Source organism: Mandrillus leucophaeus, unplaced genomic scaffold, assembly GCF_000951045.1.
Source record: "Mandrillus leucophaeus isolate KB7577 unplaced genomic scaffold, Mleu.le_1.0 Scaffold187, whole genome shotgun sequence".
In the NCBI taxonomy this organism is placed as follows: domain Eukaryota; kingdom Metazoa; phylum Chordata; class Mammalia; order Primates; family Cercopithecidae; genus Mandrillus; species Mandrillus leucophaeus.
This window is the reverse complement of record NW_012101887.1, coordinates 1,892,132-1,913,085: the sequence shown is the minus strand read 5'-3', so window position 1 is coordinate 1,913,085 and position 20,954 is coordinate 1,892,132. Positions and strand designations below refer to the sequence as shown.

The following is a 20,954-nucleotide window of genomic DNA, read 5'->3' as shown; positions in this document are numbered from 1 at the left end:
TGTGTGATACAATTAATCTGTTGTGAAGACTTTACACATTCAAATGCTCAGTTCAGCATTAAAGACTTGTATATCATGAATGCCTGCAATTTGACTCTATTTTTCTTCACACTTGGGGAGAGTGGATTTAGTTAGGCTATATAAGGACAGCTGGGTAGCTTGTCTAACATTAAATATTAAATAATGGTCCTGGGAGAAATTAGAGTAGTGCAGGGTCCCAACCATCTCATATGGATCATGGAACCTGCAGAGAAGACGTTTCTGAACTAGAAGAATGTTTTGCCTATTGCTCAGTTACACTGAAGAAAGGCTACACAGTAGCCCCGGGGACAACTACCAGACTGTAATTTCCCCACAAATATAGATGCTTATGTCCTCTATTGTCCTTTTTTGTCTTCTTGGACATACAAATGGGACTAGAACTGATTGATTCATTTTTTTAAATATAATGTTGTTTCATGAGTAAATTATAATGAATAGGAATTATTATTTATTGCATCAAAGTCAGTATACCATGAAAAGTAGAGAAACTTTTAGGTTTTCAAGTTTATACTCCTCTAAATTATTGTATATTTTCAGGTACACATGACTTGAACTAGTTTTGGCTGCATGTTTAGCTAAAGGGTGAATAATACTAAGATTTATGGTGGATTCCTTTAGTGTTTTCATGCGCATCGTTTCTTGCTGTGGATCAAGCCAAAAAGCAATAATTGTGTCAATAGAAAACCACTATTTTTTAATTGGCCTATAGCTTGAAATTGAAATTAAGACTGAAATATTGAACATCATGTAACACTGTTTGGACTTTGTTATTTGGACCAGAACCAATTTTGAGTACAGTCAAAAACATATGAATGAGCATTTACACTTTATTACCAACATCAGATAATTTTTAGGTTTATGATATTCATTGTATCTTGTTTTGCTTGCAAAGTTAGAAGATAATTTTTGCAGGTTGAATTCATGAGCTTTTATTATGCTTTATTTTTAAAAAACAGGGATCCAAGATTTTTTAATTTCTATTTTTAATTATTATGGGTAGATAATAGTTGTATTTAATATGGGATACATGTGATGTTTTGATACATGTATACAATGTGTAGTGATCAAAATCAGGATAACTGAGGTGTGCCTACCTCAAGCATTTATCATTTCTTTGTATTAAGAACATTCCAATTCTATTCTTTTAATTACTTTTAAATATATGATAAATTCTTATTAACTGTAGTCACCCTATATACTACCAAATTCTAGATCTTATTCATTTTACCTATTTTTATACCCATTAAACATCCCCACTTTATCCCCTCCCCGCTCCATGCCCAGCTACCGTTCCAAGCCTATGGTAGCCATCAGTCTACTCTCTATCTCAGGGAGTTCAATTAAAAAAAAAAATTAGCTCCCACACAAGTGAGACCATGCAAAATGTGTCCTTTTGTGCCTGGCTTATTTCACTTAACATAATGTCTTCCAGTTGGTTTCACCCATGTTGTAACAAATGACAGGAATTCTAGGGATACAAGAATTTTAAAGTCAGGAATGGTAGTTCATGCCTGTAATCCCAGCACTTTTGACAGGCGAATCACTTGAGCCCAGGAGTTCAAGACCAGCCTGGGCAACATAGGGAAATGCAATCTCTTATTTAAAAAAGTAAAAAAAAAAAAAAAAAAAAAAAAATTGGTGTGGTAGTGGCACGCACCTGTGTTCCCAACTACTTGGGGATCACTAGGGCCTGAGATGTCAAAACTGCAGTGAGCCGTGATCATGTTACTCCACTTCAACGTGGGCAACAGAGTGAGACCCTGTCTCAAAAAAACAAAAAGAAAAAAAGATTTTTAATATCCTACTTTTGAGCTAATAATTGAATATCTTTATTTATATACAGTTGCAGCTACAGTGACTGTTACTCTCATCCAGGTTAGAAGTCATAATAACTTTAGAAGAAGAAAACTTATTCAAATTCAGCTTAGTTTGACTTACCATTTTTTTAAATTCTGAAGACAGATCTCTTGATTTTATTCTTTAGAATTTAGGATATATTTATTCTTTTCTCCAGTCTTTAGATACAGTAGGCCTGTAAGTTCAATGCTTTTAAACAGAATTAGTAAAATTGAAATCTGCCATGTTTTAATATATATTTCAGTGATTATTTTAGAGGCTATTGACAATTTCAGACATCTTACATATAAATGCTTGTCTTGTGCACCTCTCACCTACTATCAGAGCGGTTTTAAGAGTCGTTTGGGAAAGAGCCTAAAATATGTAGGGCACTTCTAATAAACAAAACCAGCAAATCCAAAACAGCATATCATTTTTCTTTGCAACATGTGTAGCGGCATCCCTAACCTGGGCTTGCTTTCAACTGTGTATTCACATGTTGCAAAGAAAAATGTTAGCTGCTTTGCCCTCTTTGAAGCTGCCCCACTGTAGACTGTCCAGTAGAACCTCACTCAATGGCTCACTGTCATCTTTTCTTAAAAGCTGTCAAAGACTGCTCTGCCATTGCACTTGTTTATTTAGCTATACACAGAACAAGGTATGTTTTTTCCAGAAAAAGAAATACTGATTTCAAGTGTGAAATGAAATATTACAGCACTGACGTGATAAGTTGTATATCATTAAGAAATAAAACTGTTGTGAAATAGAATGGCTGTTTAAATTGAATTTTACCTTTACTTTAGCCGTCTTTCATAATGGAAGTAGGGAACAGCTCAAATTCAGAAACATCAATACATAAAATAGTTTAGGTGAGAATAAAAATTGACAGCCTTTTTTTATTTAAAAAATTTTTGGCATTTCCAAGTTTACAAAAACTATTTTTAGTTTCAAGCTTAAATATCATGAATTTCTTAAGCAAGTATGTAAAAATAACATTATGAATTGTTCATTTATCTTACAGAAATTTTCAGACAACCTAATAAAAGTAATTACCAATTATATGCCAAGAACTATATATATATATATAATTCCAATTAATTTTTATTAGTAAGTCCCATTTTATGGCTGAATAATTCATTTATTTGTGAAATCAACAAATGTTACTAGACTGCAGCGTACCTATCACTAAGTATTCAGTGGTGAACAAGAATCTCGTCCAGTTTATCCTCTGCTTTAGGGGGTCAGCGAGCTTTTCTGTAAAGGACCACATAGTAAATATTTTTAGCCTTGTGAGCCATATAGTCTTTGTCTCAATTACTCAACTCTGCCCTAGTAGTCTGAAAGCCGTCTGCAATATGTAAATGAACCTGTGTGGCTGTGCTCCAATAAAGCTTTACGGACAAAAACAGGACATTTGGATTTCACTTGTAGGCTACAGTTTATGGACCCCTGATTGAATTAAACAGACATGAAATATGAAAATATATAACAAAAATTTCACTTATATGTGCTATGAAAGAATAATAGAAGGTATTTACATCAGGGTTGGAGAAAGGCCTGAGGAAGTGCTAAAAGATGAGCTAAAAGATGAGTCAGAGTTAGGCAGGTGACAGCATTCCAGAAGCAGTATTTGCAAATCTCCTTAAGAGAGGAAAGAGCTTGACTGAGGAGCTGAAGGAAGACCAGTGGGACTTGAGCCTGGTGTATGACTGTAGAGAAATGAGATGAGAGAAAAGATTGGATGTCAGACAGGACCCAGATCTTGCAAAGTTTTGAAGGTCCTATTAAGTGCTAAATAACTGGCTCAAGATCGTACAGTTAAAACTGGGAAGTGACCAAGATCTGAGCCCAGATCTCTCATATTCAACACAAAACAAATCATGCTCTTTAAAATTATGTCATGATGCATCTAGTGTAATATAATAACTAAGAGCATGGTTTTGTGTCATTGCTTTTCCCAATTACATTATACCGCATCCAGCATAATCAAATGGCTAAGAGGCATGGTTTTTAGAGACATACAAACTTGGTTCTTGTCCCAGTTCTGCCACTTACTAGCTATATGACTCTCTAGCAAGTTACTTAGCCCCTCTGAGCTTCAGCAGTACCCTCATCACTAGAGTGAGGATTAAACAAAAATAGTACCTTTCTCATTAGGTCCTTAAGATAATTAAATGAAGAAATAAATGTAAAGTTCCCACCACATAATAAGTGCTCAATAAATTTACCTATTAGCTATTCCTATTAAGACTCAGGTTCTTTGAACCATTCGCTATTATAGTTAATGTGATTTCTATCAAAACAACTCTTGTGCTGTGTAGCACAACAAAGAATGTTACCTAAATCTTCATTTCATGAGGGTTTTATCTTAAAAGGATATTGAGGAGATGGATGGAAAAGTGGAACAGGTAGAGCAGAAACACAAAGGAGCCTTCAGAAGCTAACAAGGGGCTAGAGAATGATACCAGAGCAGGAGCGAGCTGATGCAAAGAGGATAGTTTGTGGACAGGAAGGAAAGATCACACAGGACGTTTGCAGAGAAGGATTTATGACAAAGGATGGGGAGAAATCGTTTCCTAAATTTTATGCTTGTGGGAACTATTTTCAAATATATGTTACTGACCAAATTATTTTTAACTACTCCTCACCATTTTTATCACTACCAGCTTCCAGCTTATGCTAACACTACAGTTTCAGTCTCTCAATCGGCATTTTTTTTTTTACCCTTGAAATACCTCCATCAGTTAGGCAATCATAATCTTACCCTCTTTCACATGGTACCAGTTTTTAATCATGCTCCTGAAACAGTTAGATTTTTTTTCTGTGACACTTTTATTGTAGTTTACAATAGCATATATATGCAGGCTTAAAACATTCAACAGCAAACTTGTTTTTATGCACAGATGGTTTGGGGAGGGATTTGTTTCATTTCTTTTGTCTTTACATTTTTTTAAATTAACAAATAATTGTACATATTCATAGGGTACACAGTGATGTTTTAATACATATACTGTATAGTGATCAAATCAGGGTAGTTAGCATATCCATTGTCTCAAACATTTACCATTTCTTTGTCTTGGAAACGTCCAATATCCTCCTTCTAGCTATTTCAAACTGTAAGATACATTACTGTAGTCATCCTTTGGTGGTATAGAACACTTGAATGCATTTGTCTTATCTAGCTGTAATTTTGGATCCTTTAACAGTTTTTAAATGAGTCTTGTCCTTATATGACTCTTTCTACAAACAATATATTTAGAAATCTGTTATATTAGGAAGAAATATATATATAAATCAGGTATGCTTAGCCTAAACCTATTTACTTGTATGTTTGTATTTGAAAATTTCAGCTTTCCTACTTTGAAGGACGGGAGAGGTAAACCCAAATTTATTTTTGCAACTTGTTATAAAAAGACATTTAAATATTTGTCAGATAACACAGGGCTTAAAATAGTAAGTTAAGGAAGAAATATATTTAAATGTCTTAAGTTTTCTTTCATCAGATCTGGAACACTAATAGTTTTTGCCAGCAAACAAAACTTCATGTAATTATCAGTGCAATAACTGGAGCACAAATTAAAGACAATTAGCAACATTCTCCTGTTAATAGAACAGGAGAATCCCCTTATGACTAAAAGAATTCAGAGTTCATAGCTGTTACATTTTCTAACTTCCCCTCTTCTTATGTCCCCGTCTCAGTCTCTTTATATGAATTATAAATTATATAAGATGAATAGGAAAAAGGCTGGAAAAATGTGTTCAGTGTAGATGCAGCTTCTGACAGTTTCTACATACTGATGTGTTTTTAAACTAAATCTGGTCTATGCGACACTAAACTGAAAAAAAATAGATGTATAGATTCCCTCAAGTGACTCTTTAAAAACAAAATATTTTACTCCTTACTTTTTCCTGGTTTTCACCAAGTTAATTACAGTTCTAAATTTGGGAGTTACATTCTAATAACCTAATAGAAAATTTGTTAAAAGAGAGATACATTCACTCTTTAAATGTGACTAACTGGATAATTGAGAAATACAAATTAATTGCTTCAAAAGAATAATTTTTCGGTGAATTCCAAACCATAAGTTGGAGAACAGATAGAAGATGCAGTCACCACTGCTAAATGCACTTTTTTTGGCCACCTCCACAAACCGAATTTCCAGACTTGCGAGTTTTTCTTTAAATACTGTAGAAGAATTATATTTGTTAATCAAGAAGTATCTGGAGTCTCTTTCAGACCTAGTGAATAAAAAGTTCAATCAGCGAAAAATTGATTTTCCCATCTTTTAATCCAAAATAAGCCTGCGAATACCTCACAATAATGATGATGATGATTGCTTTTTCTTAGTATCATTTCTTAATGGGGAGGAGCTACCTGCCTCGCCAACACTTTATTAAAAATTATACTAAACTTATTTCATTTAAATAAAATTAGGGCAGATCATAGTCATATTTTAGGACATCATACTCGTCAGAATTGAATTGTAGGGTCTAGTGCTGCATATTGGAGATGCCTTCTTAAAAGCTCCTCATGCATATAAGTTAAATCATTCTTTTATTAATCTTAAAATTACCAAGGGAAAAGTTTTTATTCAAAGATTTGGAATTGCTGGTGACTGAAGAGGTTGAAAAAGAAAACCAGAAGGGAAAATGACCCAAATAGTACTTCTAAGAGTTTCAAAATTTAAAAAAAAAAAAAAAAAAAAAAAAAAAAAAAGGCAGTAGGCAGAATGCTCAGATGTACGTTTAACAGCTGTGACCTCAGGCCATTCATTTCCATTTTATCCCTTAGCATTTTGAAAACAATTCACAAATAGTCTCCCCACCGTGTAGTGGGATCACAGCAATAGTGTGCCACGCCACACATTTACTCTTTATCCCATTTGGTGCATGATAGTTTATATTTATGTCAGCTAGATCTACTCCTTTACTGCCAGAAAGATATTGCTCCAACCCCCGTCAATCTCATTCATTCACTTTCCTATGGTAAGAAATCTGAGAGAGGCCAACATTTTCACAAGGAAAAGAGGAATTGTCTCTTGTAGAATTCTGTCACTCTTCTTTGAACTTGAGGGCCTCAAGGGTTTTCATTGTTTCCAGTTCTAATTTGTGTATCTCACATAATTTCTACTTAAAACAGTAATTTTAAAAGAATCTAATGCTTTTATTTATTGTATGTCATTTTGTGTAGAAAGTTGACACTGAATGGCCCCTTTCACCTCTGGGAATGCATGCACACACCACTCTGTCTGCTACAAGTCACCTTTAGCTTTGCAAATGCACCAACTGTGTGACATTGTATTACTGAGAAACCAACACTAAAAATAATTACATTATAAATAGACTACATAAACCCAGAAGTTTCTTCCAAACTGTAGATTAAAAGACATGATGCTAATTGTTTCAAAAGCCATGTCCTCTGCAGTCTAAACTTCTTTAACATTTAGTTCAAAATGAAACTACTTCAAAAATTATTATGTAAAAGTATTTTTAAAGTTTACATCCCAATGTATTCTTGTTGAAGGTAGTTTGGAAACTTTTATTTTTTCTGAGGATAATGGCTTTCACAAAAATTTTTTAAAAATATAAGTAAATTAGACATCATTAAGGAAATAAATTAAAATTTCATAATATGTAATGTGTATTTGTGTTTCTTTTGAAATATGTTGGACCATTAATAAGAATTAGAGAACCAATCTAAATGTTTGGAAATTTGACTTTTAATTTTAAATTGGAACCGTTTAACTGAAGAAATCACTAACATTTAAATAACATTTCAACAAATGTAACTGTTTGGAAACTATAACGGAGACAGCCTTCTGTCTTGCAAGGATTGATTTGGAAGGCCCTGGGGGAGAAAATATTGGAGTTAGGAGGTAAAACCTAAGCTATTGTGGAAAGGAAGAAGTTACACTCTTCCTGTTATGACAGGAAAATGTAGACAAATGTGCTTCCTGAGCATTTGCTCAGCAGGGAATGAAGTATCCTTTGACCTTTCCCTTAGGTACATTTGGCTTTGTTGAACTAGTAAACATGTTTTTGCCCCCAAAATTTTAATCTGGTTTATTTGATTCTTCTCAGATTCAAATTATATCTCTTATGTAGATGAGATACGGAGAAACAGAGGTATTTATTTTATGACTGCATCTGCAGATTGGATTTAGAATGAAAATCAACCCTTTGACGAACCAGGCAGATCTGAGCAGCACATATAAAAAATGTGAAGCCTGCTGTGTTAGTCCTCTTTTCAAAAGGCAAAACATTCCGAAGCCTTAAAATGGGCCACAGTAAAATCTCTTAAATCCTGATCAAGTTAATAATTTTCAGTCATCCTTCTTCCTTTTCCTCATGTAGACAAATGTATCAGAATTTAGCTGTCACAAATTTTAAAACTCAAACTCTTGTGAGTTTGTTAATAAACACTCGTGTTATTAATGTGCATTTGATTATTTAATTTAGATCTAATTGTGATTTATTATTTTTCATCCAGTGCATAAGATTTAGAGTTTTATTTTGGGATTTGGGATGTTGACTTAGGGCGAGGGATTGGTAGAGTTCTAAATTCCACACTCTAAGCCCCTATTTTAATCCTTTTATCATGTTCAGAATTTTAGGAACTACTGCTTGAAAATTCTTTGGAAATACTACTATATTTCAGTGAAACGAGGCTCACTTTGCTTGAGGGTAATGAGGACAATAGTCCCCTTTGCAGCAGAACACACTGCTGTCTCATCCTCGCAAGTTATGCTGGAGGGTTACAAGCACGTGGTAGCAGTCTGCTTAAAAGAGTCCCTCGCTGCCCTTTAAAGAGCCTTTCATTTACGATGGCAGGCCCCGTCATTGTATAAAGGAACGCTTGTCTAGAACACAAGTCTGCAGAGGCACTGCTTCCTCCCACCGAGAGTAATCATCGGGCCTAAAGCTCACAAGCCTTTCTAATGACAGAGTGAATTAAACAAAATAAAACTGAAGAGGAATACTTTAGAACACTTGTGCCATTACTTACTGTCAGGAACAAGGGAGGTAGAGAAAGAGCATTTAGGAGGGCATTTCCCTTTTTCCCAATTAAAGATTGTCGTTGCAGACTCTTGACTCCAGCCCTAACCCTTTAAACACATAGGAAGACCTGTGGCTCCTGGATTACAGAGTGTATTGTATCTGTGAACTGTCCATCTGTCACTCATTAGTCATTCTGTTTCCTCAACTGGGAGGAAACTGAGAGATTATCTAGGTGGGGGGATGAGGAGGAGGAGTCGACCTGAAATATTTTCACAGAATGAGGGTTATATTTATCATGACTCTATTTGGAGGGAAAAAAATGATAAAACCTCAAACCTTTGAAAAATGAATTAGCTGGGTATACGAGTCCCAAACACGTCTTAAAACAAAGAAACTACTATTTATGAGTTAAAGAATAGTGAAAATAAAACAATAAAAAATTATCCATTCATTGAGGACCATAAGGTTTAATTAAGATTAGGCTAAAAATATTCTGATTGGTGGAAAGAAGTATTTGGGACCCATAGATGAGATTTTTGTTGCTTCCCTTCGTGATATGTCTGAGGCAATTTGGAATTGGGCCTCAATTATTATTATAGATGTGAGTAGCTGCCATTTCTAACAGTCCTTTTCTATCAGAACTCTTTCCTGTAAGGTGCAAGAACTACCATAGTTAATATGGCAGGAAAGTTCTCCTGGGGTGACTTTATGAATGGGGCCGGGCCTGGGAGGATGAGGGAGGGGGCAGGCGTGTGGAGTGGAGAAAGATTATGAAATGCCCTTTCCATTGCACAGTAGTCAAACTAATTTCCCTACCCTGTAGGAAATGATACAGGACTCCTTCTCTGTTTTTAGAACTTGTTATTTACATTGCCTGTGTAAATCAGAGGCCCACCTTTTTTATTCTAACTGTAAGCAGACCTGTATTTACTACCAACCAAAATTCTTCCCATTTTCTGAAATTAAAATAAACATCCATAAATATAGAACTAGTTTGTGCCCACTAGTGCATGCATGTGGTTCTCAGTGGCTGTAGTGGGAATGGCCGGAGCGTCTGAGGGCAGAGTTGGCTGCAGAGTCTATACAAAAGTAGCTTTGATTTACTGTCAGAACCTAGAAACCAACTTGCTCTCAATTTAGTGTTCTTAGTATTATTTTTTGACTTTAACCTAGAAAGCAATCCTTACGTTAATTAATATGTTATACATTACTGTGCTTGTACTTATCAGAATTTCTGATGGTTGTTAATGTAACATTACAAACGACAGTGCCTGCACATTGCTCAATAAACAGTTGACTGGGTCGATATCGAGCTGAACTTCAGCCCCTAAAATCCATAGTTATCTAAAAGAGGGAAGGAACACTGACAAACAGAAAGAAAGATGCATTTTGTGTGAAGAGGGTTGGTTTTCTAGTCCATCTAGGACAAGTTTGGGGACCTTGGATAAAGCAATTCATGTTGTTGTTTACAGTGTTCATCTGAAAAATAGGGATGATAAACTGTGCTAAAGAATAAGTTCAAAGAGATACTGTCGAATGTAGGGAGATAATTTATTATAAAATCTTTGAGCTTCTTAGAAAAAATCATCAAATAAGCAACACTGTTATCTAAAAAAAAAATAAGAAATATGATATACTTCACTTGCACCAACAAACCCACACACAAAATTTGACCCAGTCCATTTTTTCTCCTGATTAATTTTACCAAATGTAAGTTTTTACTGTAAGTTAAAATGACACACAAAAAAATAAAACAAGTATGTGAAATTGCCCTCTCTTAGTAGCAAACTTCTTGTTGACATAGTCTGAGCATCTATAGAAATTTATTTTCAGCTATTCATTTTGAATTATGAAAAACACTATAATTCCTCTGTTCCTATATCTATTCATTCTATCAACATATATTTATTTAGCCAAGTATTATTATTGGATGTCACATTACAACAGTGAACAAAAGATGGCCCAGGTACTCAAGAAAAGCTAGGATATAGCTAAGAGAGACACTCTAATCTAGACCTAAGTAAATAATGGTAACACAAGCTGACAGGTCCTAGGAGACCAGTCTTTTACAGTATGTTTCAAGGAGCGACCAAGCCTGGTGCATCAGAGAAGATACTACTTGCCTTGTAAAGTGTTTCACAGTTAACAAGTTAATTTACACTTGTATTATATCCCCTACTTGACCTCTCATAAAATTCTATATGATGCCTATTATTACCTCCACTTTCCAGGTGAGGAAACTGGGGTTCGAGTAAGTTAAGCCATTTTACACAAGGGCATACAGCTCATAAAAGGCAGAGCTGGGACTTGATTTTCAATTTTTATGTTTTTCTTTCTACATTGCACTGCCCCAGTCATGATGCATATATCCTGCTTCTTTAAAATTTCTTTAATAATGTGAATTTTCTATTTTATCAATCTGGATAATTATTTTTCTGTGCATTTTCAGTACATCCATCATTTAATGTTGTCTACTCTAATTCTTTACAGTCTTTTGTGTCTCTTCTAGCTACAAAAAAGTTATTTTATTTCTTGAAATATGGAAATTAGAGGCGATAATGTATTGGTGGGATTGAGTAACTAAAACATAGGAGATTCTGTAGGGTGCATGCTTGGTGAACCATATTGCCATTGACTCTTAACTCAAAGCTCTATGATACCTAGGCATAGATTAAGAATATCTAAAAATTAGAATAAATATTTTAAAGGTCTCTAGTTCAACTTCCTGCTTAATTCAGGAACCCCTTCTACACCTTCCTTGATATGCAGCTGTATGTGAACATATTCAGAAATGAGCTGCTTCCTGCTTGGTGAGACTAGGTCCACTCTTAGGCAGTTCTCATCACTAGATTTTCCCTTGTTTTGAACCTCTTTATGATTTTCAACAATGCTTACTAATTTTGCCTCTTCACATGGGCATATGCTTCAGACCTTAGAAAATGTTTAGCATTTCACTTTTAATTCTATTTTTTCTGAGTTATACATTCCAGATTCTCTCAATGGTTCCTAATGCAAAATTGTTCTCAGACCCTACATCAGTCTGTTTACCATCCTGTAGATGCTCTAAATTTTGTCAGTGCCTTCTTAAAATGTAACCTTCAGAACTGAATACACTACCAAAGATGGTTCTGACAAACAAAAAGATCAGTAGGATAATTAATTACCACTATAGAACACTAAAACTTTAGATCGTTTTCCAAAATTCCATAATTTTCTCCAACCTGACCTTTTGTAATTGTTTTTTTAAAAATATGAATGTGGACTTTAAAATTACCTCCATTTGAGTCATCTTGATTGTGACCCAGCTTTCTAAAGACTGTAGAAGGCGCTATGGATATAGACTCTATCACCTACTGGGTTTGCTCAAGCACCCAGATTCACGTTGCATGCAGATCTGATAAGCCTGCCTTCCTATATCCCCCATCTAAACCAATGACAAAAATGTTTCCTGGGATGGGAAAAGTACTGAACTCCGTGGCACTTTACTAGAGACTTTTTGATAAACTTAACATTGATCAATTAAGTCGGCCTCATTAATTATAGTTCATCAGCCATATTTAAATCAGCTAAATTACTACCATCCAGTCTCAAATTGTGCATGAGGATTTCATCACTTTTCCAAATGGTTATTCTTTGAAAATCTGAACTCATCAGAAAGTTCAATACATTTTTGCTGAACAAACTCAGTCATCCTGAACCCATGGATCCTCCCCATTCTTTCTGTATCCTGTGATTGTAAAATTAAATTTTTATCTTCAGACTTTTTCATCTTTCATGATGAGTCATCCAGGCAGGGGATAAAAAAGAAAAAACTTTTCTCTGAACTTTTTGAAGTATATTTTTCTTGAGGTCTACAGCATATTTACATGTATATTTCTCTCCAGATATCATTTACCTTCTTTATTATAAATTCCAAGATAGTATAATTACTTTATCTTAAGATTTGTGTCACTAATAAGCTAAACATTGTAGTAAAATAAAGGTATATGTGTCCAAAATATCCTATTTTTGGGAGATTAAATTATTTAAAAGGCAAGTAAAAAAGTGTCTACTCTAACATAAAATTATACCGAAACATTCAAACTTCAAAATAGAGTATTTCCATTCCATAATCCACTCATTCAGCAAAGGTTCACTGAGTGGCCACTGGTCAGAGTCTGTGAGAGGCCTGAGGGAGGGTCTTTGGGGAATTCAAGTCTGGCAGAAGGGAAAACTCATATACAACCAACTTTGTAATAGTGGAGTAAGTCTGATAATAAAGATTTGTAAAAAGTGCTGGAGGACTACAGTGAGAAAGTTTTATCTGAATGTGACAAGGAAAGCATCAAAGAAAGAAGTTGGCATTTAAACTAACCCTTACAGCATGATGGGAGCATCCAGTGGCCAGGTGGAAAAGGAGAGATGGGGGTAATACCACAATCAGCTTTCACCAAGTCAAGATTAGAAATAACCAGTAAGGTAGATTTCATTTCATACTCATCTTGACTGAATTTACATCTATTATTATTTTTCTAACTGAATAACTGAATTCACTCAACTCTAGATAAAAATACGAATTCAGATTATTAGACCTGACTGACTGAAAATATAACTTTGTTGGCCAAGTCATGCATTTTGTTCCAAATAAAGAAAATTCCTTTTAAACGTTACGGAATTAAATGACTTTTTCTCCAGCCACAAGGAACTGATATGAACAAGGGAGATATTATTTTATATAATGGAACCCACAGTACCTAGCACAAATGTCTGACATAGAGAATATTCAATAAATATTGCTTAGCATAATGTTTGACATGCAGAAAATGCTTCATAAAACTTGGCCAAATTATTTTTACACTTTTTGTGAATAGACTTTCTTAAATTTTTAGTAACTGGTTTGTAAGGTGCTGTATTTAATGAATGTTTGTTTTCTCAAATTTCAAATTCTAATTTCTGTTTTTCCTTCATACCTAATAGATTCTAGAGCCATTATCAACATAAGATGTATGATATCTGTCCTTATTCTAGGATTTAAAAGTCAGGGCCACTATAAAACTTAACATACCATCATCACATTTGGGGCTATTTTAAGATGCAAAAAGATAAAGAAAAGACATAAAATAAAAAACTTACAGAGTAGTTCTGCTTTCTATGCTATATCACGCATTAAGTCTCTTTAATTTAGTAACATGTTGACTTATGTACATCCTGGAAAAGAGTGACTCTTTACCTAACTACTGTGAAAACCTCTTTCTGCCTCACCTAAGGTTCCAAACATGTTATTTAAAAAGAAATATGGACTTGTCCCCCATTACAAACTATTATCAAGTTAAGAAAAATGTAATCATCACCATGCATTATTTAAGTATAAAAGCTCAGAATTGAAATCTTTGTCATTGAGTGGCATATTTTAAATGAAGAGTAATATTCCAGATCTCTTTAGAAAGCCTAATGCTTAAAAATAATTTTATCTAACTATGAACAATGTGAAAAAGCATTATAAAATACATTTTGAGTATGCTATGAAGATTATGAACGTAATGCAGAATTAAATTTAGGGCAATTAAGAGTAGATTTTGAAGATATTTTCTTACATGCTTTAATACAGTCATCATTTCAGTTTGCAGTTTTAAATTGCAGAAGAAGCTATATGCACTGACTTCTTTGACGGGTATTATTAAATAAGTATGCATTATCTAGCAGCCTATTTGGTTACACAAAAATTGAGGAGCACTAAAAGTAAACACAAATAGTGGCATTAATGATATTTCTGTACTGAAATGTACTTTGATTATGAGTGTTGTAACGTGCAAAATCCTGAGGTCTGAGTACAACAGAAACCATACTGTATTGAGACATTCCACATGCAGTTTGTGGTCATGAAGTCTGATTAAAAGTGGTTTTAGATATATGAAAGTATGTCTATGTCAATGCCTTCTGTAATGAACGTATTCTGTAGCCTATTTCACTAAATAAAATGCCAATATGCAGGTATAGTTTCATATCAAAATTGGATAATTAGCCGGGCGCGGTGGCGGGCGCCTGTAGTCCCAGCTACTCAGGAGGCTGAGGCAGGAGAATGGCGTGAACCCGGGAGGCGGAGCTTGCAGTGAGCCAAGATCGCGCCACTGCACTCCAGCCTGGGCGACAGCGTGAGACTCCGTCTCAAAAAAAAAAAAAAAAAAAAAAAAAATTAAAAGACATTCAGTACAGCTCTGTGTAATTAATGATATTATGTTTAATTATTCATTCCAAAAAGTTGGTTTTCAGCCCATCCTTAATATCAGTTATGACTCATCTGAATAAAACAGAATAAACTTTTCTAAAGTAGTGTGATAATCAGATAGGAAAATAAAACACTGGCTATATTTTATCAGAAGTACTTTAGAAAGACAATCAATAAAGATGAAATAGAAGGTGAAACACTGACAATTACAAGAAAGAAGAATTATCCAAGTTGAAACGTAAATAACGTAACTGAGTAAATACTGACTAGTTGATATGGGCTAGTAAATACCTAAATGCCTTATTTTCCAAAGGATGGTCACTATAGCTTTATCTTTCGATAGCTCAGCTTGATCTTTCTATCAATCATAATAACATCCTCGAATAGCCATAATTGGTAAACTCTTCAAGTCACCAAGACGAGTATATTCTACTAGTTCTTTTTCAGTTAAATCAACTAAGAAATTTATGGGAACTAATATTTATTGAGCACCTACTCTAAGCATTATACTCAATACTATACACACATTATTGGATACAATCCTCACAACAACCCTAAGAGTAGGTATAAATCTCTGTTTTACAGATGTGAAAAAATCAAACTCAAAGAACTTTATTTAAAGTAAGGCGAGGCACAGTGGCTTATGCCTGTAATCCTAGCACTTTGAAAGGCTTAATTGGGAGGATCGCTTGAGCTCAGAAGTTTGAGACCAGCCCAAGTAACATATGGAAACCTCGTTTCTACTAAAAATAAATGAAAATAAAGATAAAGCCAGAACATGTTGGTGCACACCTGTAGTCCCAGCTACTCGGGAGGTTGAGGCAGGAGGATCATTTTACCCTGGGAAGTGGAGGCTGCAGTAAGCAATACTAGTACCACTACACTCCAGCCTGGGTGACAGGGGGAGACCCTGTCTCAAAAAACAAACAAAAAAGAAGTTTTTAAGTGAATGTCACATGACTAGCAAATGCAGCATTCAAATTCAGAGTTCTCTGAATACAAACCCTATGTTCTTTGCTTTCTACCATACTACCTTCAATGTCAATGTGATAATATAATTATTATTAAGTAAGGAATATATATATTGTTTTAAAAAGTTTGCATATGAGTTGTTAAAAACATTTCACGGCAAAATTTATCACATATATAACATACATCAACTTGTATCTTTCTAAAGACTTCACATAATAGTTTCCCCTATCATTTTTTTGTACCATAGATTTTTACCATGTGCCCATACATGTCTACTGGTCTAAGCATTGGGGATAAAGTAGTGAGCAAAATAAAAATGGCATGTGCCCTTGTGGGGCATGCACTGTAGTGGAAGAGAGGTTAAACAAATCACATAGGAAAATATACACAGTTTTGTATATTTTTAAATTTTGTATATTTTTGTATATATTTTGTATATTTTTGTGTATATTTTGTATATTTGAAAATATAAAATGTAATTGTAACATTAAGGAAAAATAAAAGGTGATAAGTAAGACAATAATTAATAAAATGTGGAGGAATGAAGAGACTGGGAAGTCAGGTTTTCTGTCTGCTAGCCCACAGTCCTTGTCAACATAAATCTATTTAGTTGTAGGGGAGGGTGGGGAGTGGGAGAAGGAGTTCTCTCTGAGGTTTCTAGTTTGGCTGTCTGAGTTTATGGTGAGATGGGGATTCCAAAAGGGGTAACAGATTCTAGACTGAAGATAATGAGATTGAGCTTTGGAGGATTTGAGATTCCAGGATGTTTAGACAGGTGTGGAACTGGAGGACATGTATTGGGTGTCTGGAGACAAAAAGAAAGATGAAGGGTAGGAATATGCAATTAGGAATTACACACAAATCTGTGGTGGATAAAATGAGCTGGCCTCTGCAAGGTGGTTTGGATTTGAAGGTATGAAAAAAGTGTAAATAGTTCCTTCTGAAAACAATAGCTTAATTAAGTAAATTAGCTTTTCCCAGAATATGTGCCTCAAAAACCTAGTTCTGAAGAGTGATAGTAAGTGATCCTCAAAATAAATAAACATGCAGAGAAACAATATGTCAGCAATAGGTTTGAAAAGCAAGTTAAAGTTTAAAAGGTTTCGTAGCCTTTAACATACCAATGTGCCTCATTTTCCAAACATATTAGGCCATTGAACTTTTCTTGTAAGGAGTATTTTATAGGAACAGTACTGTACAGAATGCATACCTGCTGGGGAACAGTGGACCGTATAAGGGTTTATAATTAAGACTGTTCACACCTTTGCAGTATCCAGACTGGAGCAACAAGCTGAAGTTCAATTAAAAGAGAGTTGAAATTGGGAAGAGTGAAATATATTTTTGCATTTGGTAGGATTGACAGGTAGGAAGTTTTCAAAGCCAGGGAGAGGGAGCGGTTGTAGACAGCTCATCAGGAAAAAGACAGTAGGAAGAGTGAGGTTTTGCAGTTTGAGATGAATTGAGGAAGGAATGATTCCAGGCAGGGAGATCATCTAGGACAGGAAGCTGCTAGGCTGTCCAAAGTTGAAATGATAAGGACATGAGTGATAGAGTCACCTGGGAAATATTATGAACCTGGGAAATACTTTGAGGAAAGGAATTATGGGTTTTGATAACAGATTAGATTAAAAGAAGAAAATGGTGGCATTAACAATACAGTTTCTGACCTGAGAGAAGAAGAAAGATACACAGAAGAATAAAACCAAAACCCTAAGCATATGATGGCTAACAGACTTCCCAATGCCCTGCTGGATTTCTAGAAAACAGAATACGACATCGTCTGAGAGCACAGTGATCTTCAAGTGTTTTCAATTAAATGACATGAGACTAGACAATTTTAAGACTTGTTTGAACACAGATCTAAAATGCTAAGTTCATAATGTCATGTCCACTCTTCAAATAGTCAAAAACAAACTCCAAACTAATTATTAATTGGGAAATGTTAACCATGCTGAAATTAATTTTTTTTTTTAAATCTTAACTTGCTCAAAGAAACATGACCAATTCCCTGGTCACCTTCATTAAAATACCCTATATTAAATCTTGCATTTACAGTCTCACATTCAGCAGCAAGCTAGAAATCACACATTTTCAAGTGATAAGCAGAAATTAATTTTAGATTTATTTGCTTTCTTTCTAAATGTGTTTGTGCCCAAGGGCTCTTACAACTACACACCATTGTTTTGTGAAGAAAAAGAAAAAAGAAAAGAAAAAACCACATATGCATGAATATTTTTTTTTTTAATCTTGGCTGCTTTCTTTTTTCCAGGTAACATTTACAAAGAGGAAATTTGGGTTGATGAAGAAGGCTTACGAGCTGAGCGTGCTGTGTGACTGTGAGATTGCACTGATCATCTTCAACAGCACCAACAAGCTGTTCCAGTATGCCAGCACCGACATGGACAAAGTGCTTCTCAAGTACACGGAGTACAACGAGCCGCATGAGAGCCGGACAAACTCAGACATCGTGGAGGTGAGAGAGCATGCGTGGTGAGCCCCAAGCCTCTGCAAGCCAGGGTGTTTGGACCTCCCCCTGGCACACACACATACACACATCATGTTCTTTTTCCTAAGATGTTCATAAAGTCCCATAGCTAGACCCAGGATTATTATCGATCCCAATTCTTACTCCACCTTTTCTCTTCCCCTCAAAAGTTAGAGTGATATGATGATAGAGACCTTGTAGATCTGGTCTTTGCTAGAAATCAAGTACCAGTGTCAAACTATTTGCTTCATCTTTTGCAAGTGGTCATTGTCCACGGCTGCATATCAGGACACCATGGTTGGAAACTCTTGCCAGGGAATAGCTCATCCATTTTTTAGAGACTTCTGATCATTTCTTTTAGGTATATAATAGTTTCCCAGCATCATCAAAGAAAAAGTGTATATAAAAATGAACTCACCCCAACCTTACACTTTCAGTTTTTCGATTTATGGCTCTTCTTTGTAATTCATTATTCTGAATGCTTTCTTGGTGGAAGAGTGAAGGCAATTATTCTCCTAGAAATGTTTTTTCCTAAAAATTATATCTTTTATATATCAATGAAAACTGTTAATATACACAGAATCAGAAATCAGATGAAAATGAATTTCTAAATGTTACCTCAGTGTTTAATGAATCTCAGATTTAAAAAATTGTTTTATTGTGCCAAAAATAAATGAGCATGATGTCGAAAGTAAAAAATGTTTTAGACGTGTTAGCATAAGTAACATACCATACAGTTTTGGCTGGAACTTTTTAAAGATTTTCAGCATCTATCCTATTTAAATACTTTGTAGTGCCCTTCAAGAGCAATGACTAAGACTATGAAACCAAGAAGGAAGAGGTATAGTAAGGATGGTTCCCATCTGCCTATTTTCTTTGCCTTTTTATCTACTCTGGCTTCTCTAGATTGTGCCTGCTTTCTCAGAATGAAAAGAAAATTAATAAGTGTTTCAAAAGTATGTACTCAAGAGTCAGTTTGCCAGAGTACACGTCATTCTTGCCATTGCTTAGACTGGTTCCATATTGTGAAAAAATGTAGTACTAATCCTTATCAAATGAATATGCCTCCCACATCCATTTCCCTTTTACCTGTTACAGTTGTCTAAGACTAATTCTCATTTGTTTTTATTTGAAAGTTTTTCAAAAGTATTGAGCTGATTGTTATATTTTATTTTTGCCTAACAAGGCCAAGGAAATAATTTCAGAGAAACAAAAGTGAATGATAAATAGATCTAGTGTGATATGTGCTTAAAATACTAGGCATTATTTTAGTTTTTCATTGATAATTTGAATTGTGTGCTTGCCTTGATCTTGAAATTTAAGATCACTGATAAAATTTACCTATGCATTTTAGTTAGTTTTTTATTTGCATATAAATGTGAAAGTACAAAAATATGAAGGTGAACGTTGCTTGTGTGTGCACTAATACATATGTAAAATAAATTCAAAAAACAAAACACCTATTTACTCAAAACTCCCATCTCATTGCTAAAACCATTATAACAAAAGTCAGGGTAACAAAAGAATTTGAGTTGGAATTTATCATTAGACTGGAACTGTGCTAGTTCTTAATGTGTGAAATGCTAGAACCATAATGAACCAATTGAAAAATATGTTGACTTCTAAAATTTGCTTTCTTAAAGGAGTTTAAAACCTAGAACATTCATCTTCTGTGGGTTTTTCTTAGGAATATATTATATGACTTGAAGGCAACTTAAAACTTCATATATTGGCCAGGTGTGGTGGCTCACGCCTATAATGTCAACACTTTGGGAGGCCTAGGTGGACAGATTGCCTGAGCTCAGGAGTTTGAGAGCAGCCTGGGTAACATTGCAAAACTCCATCTCTGCAACAACAACAAAAAAAATACAAAAATTTTTTGTATTTAGGCACGGTGCCACGCATGTGTGGTCCCAGCTACTTGGGGGGCTGAAGGGGAAAATGGCTTGAGCCTGAGAGGTCAAGGCTGCAGTGAGCCTAGATTGTGCCTCTGCACTGCAGCCTAAGTGACAGAGCAAGACCCTGTCTCTTTAACAACAACAACAACAAAACCCACTTCATAAATTGTATGAAAACTTATTATTTTTTGATAGGTGGATATTTGAAAGTCAGACTTCTTTAAATGCCACAAAAACAGCACTGGGTTAAGAGTCATTGTTTTTCATTTGAATCCTTGTCTTGCACTTTTGTGCTGTGTGTCTAGTTGGGTACCCCTCTGGACTGAAGTTTTCTCATGTCAAAAATGAAGGCATTGAATTTGAAAGTGCTTTTGCAAGATTATAATTTTTAAAAAAAAAGCAATACTTGTAGGCCGGGCGCGGTGGCTCAAGCCTGTAATCTCAGCACTTTGGGAGGCCTAGACGGGTGGATCACGAGGTCAGGAGATCGAGACCATCCTGGCTAACACGGTGAAAC

At 34.9% G+C, this 20,954-nt stretch overlaps 1 protein-coding gene across 4 annotated transcripts in view; it reads left to right on the top strand.

Annotated features, from left to right (window-relative positions):
- The window catches only part of MEF2C (myocyte enhancer factor 2C), a 183,425-nt gene that overhangs the window by 87,502 nt on the left and 74,969 nt on the right, over window positions 1-20,954 (top strand). For all 4 annotated transcript variants that reach the window (XM_011978009.1, XM_011978006.1, XM_011978008.1 and 1 more), the window contains one exon: window positions 18,324-18,527. In XM_011978009.1, coding sequence (XP_011833399.1) covers window positions 18,324-18,527 — 204 coding nt within the window. The remainder of the gene's footprint in view (window positions 1-18,323; window positions 18,528-20,954) is intronic.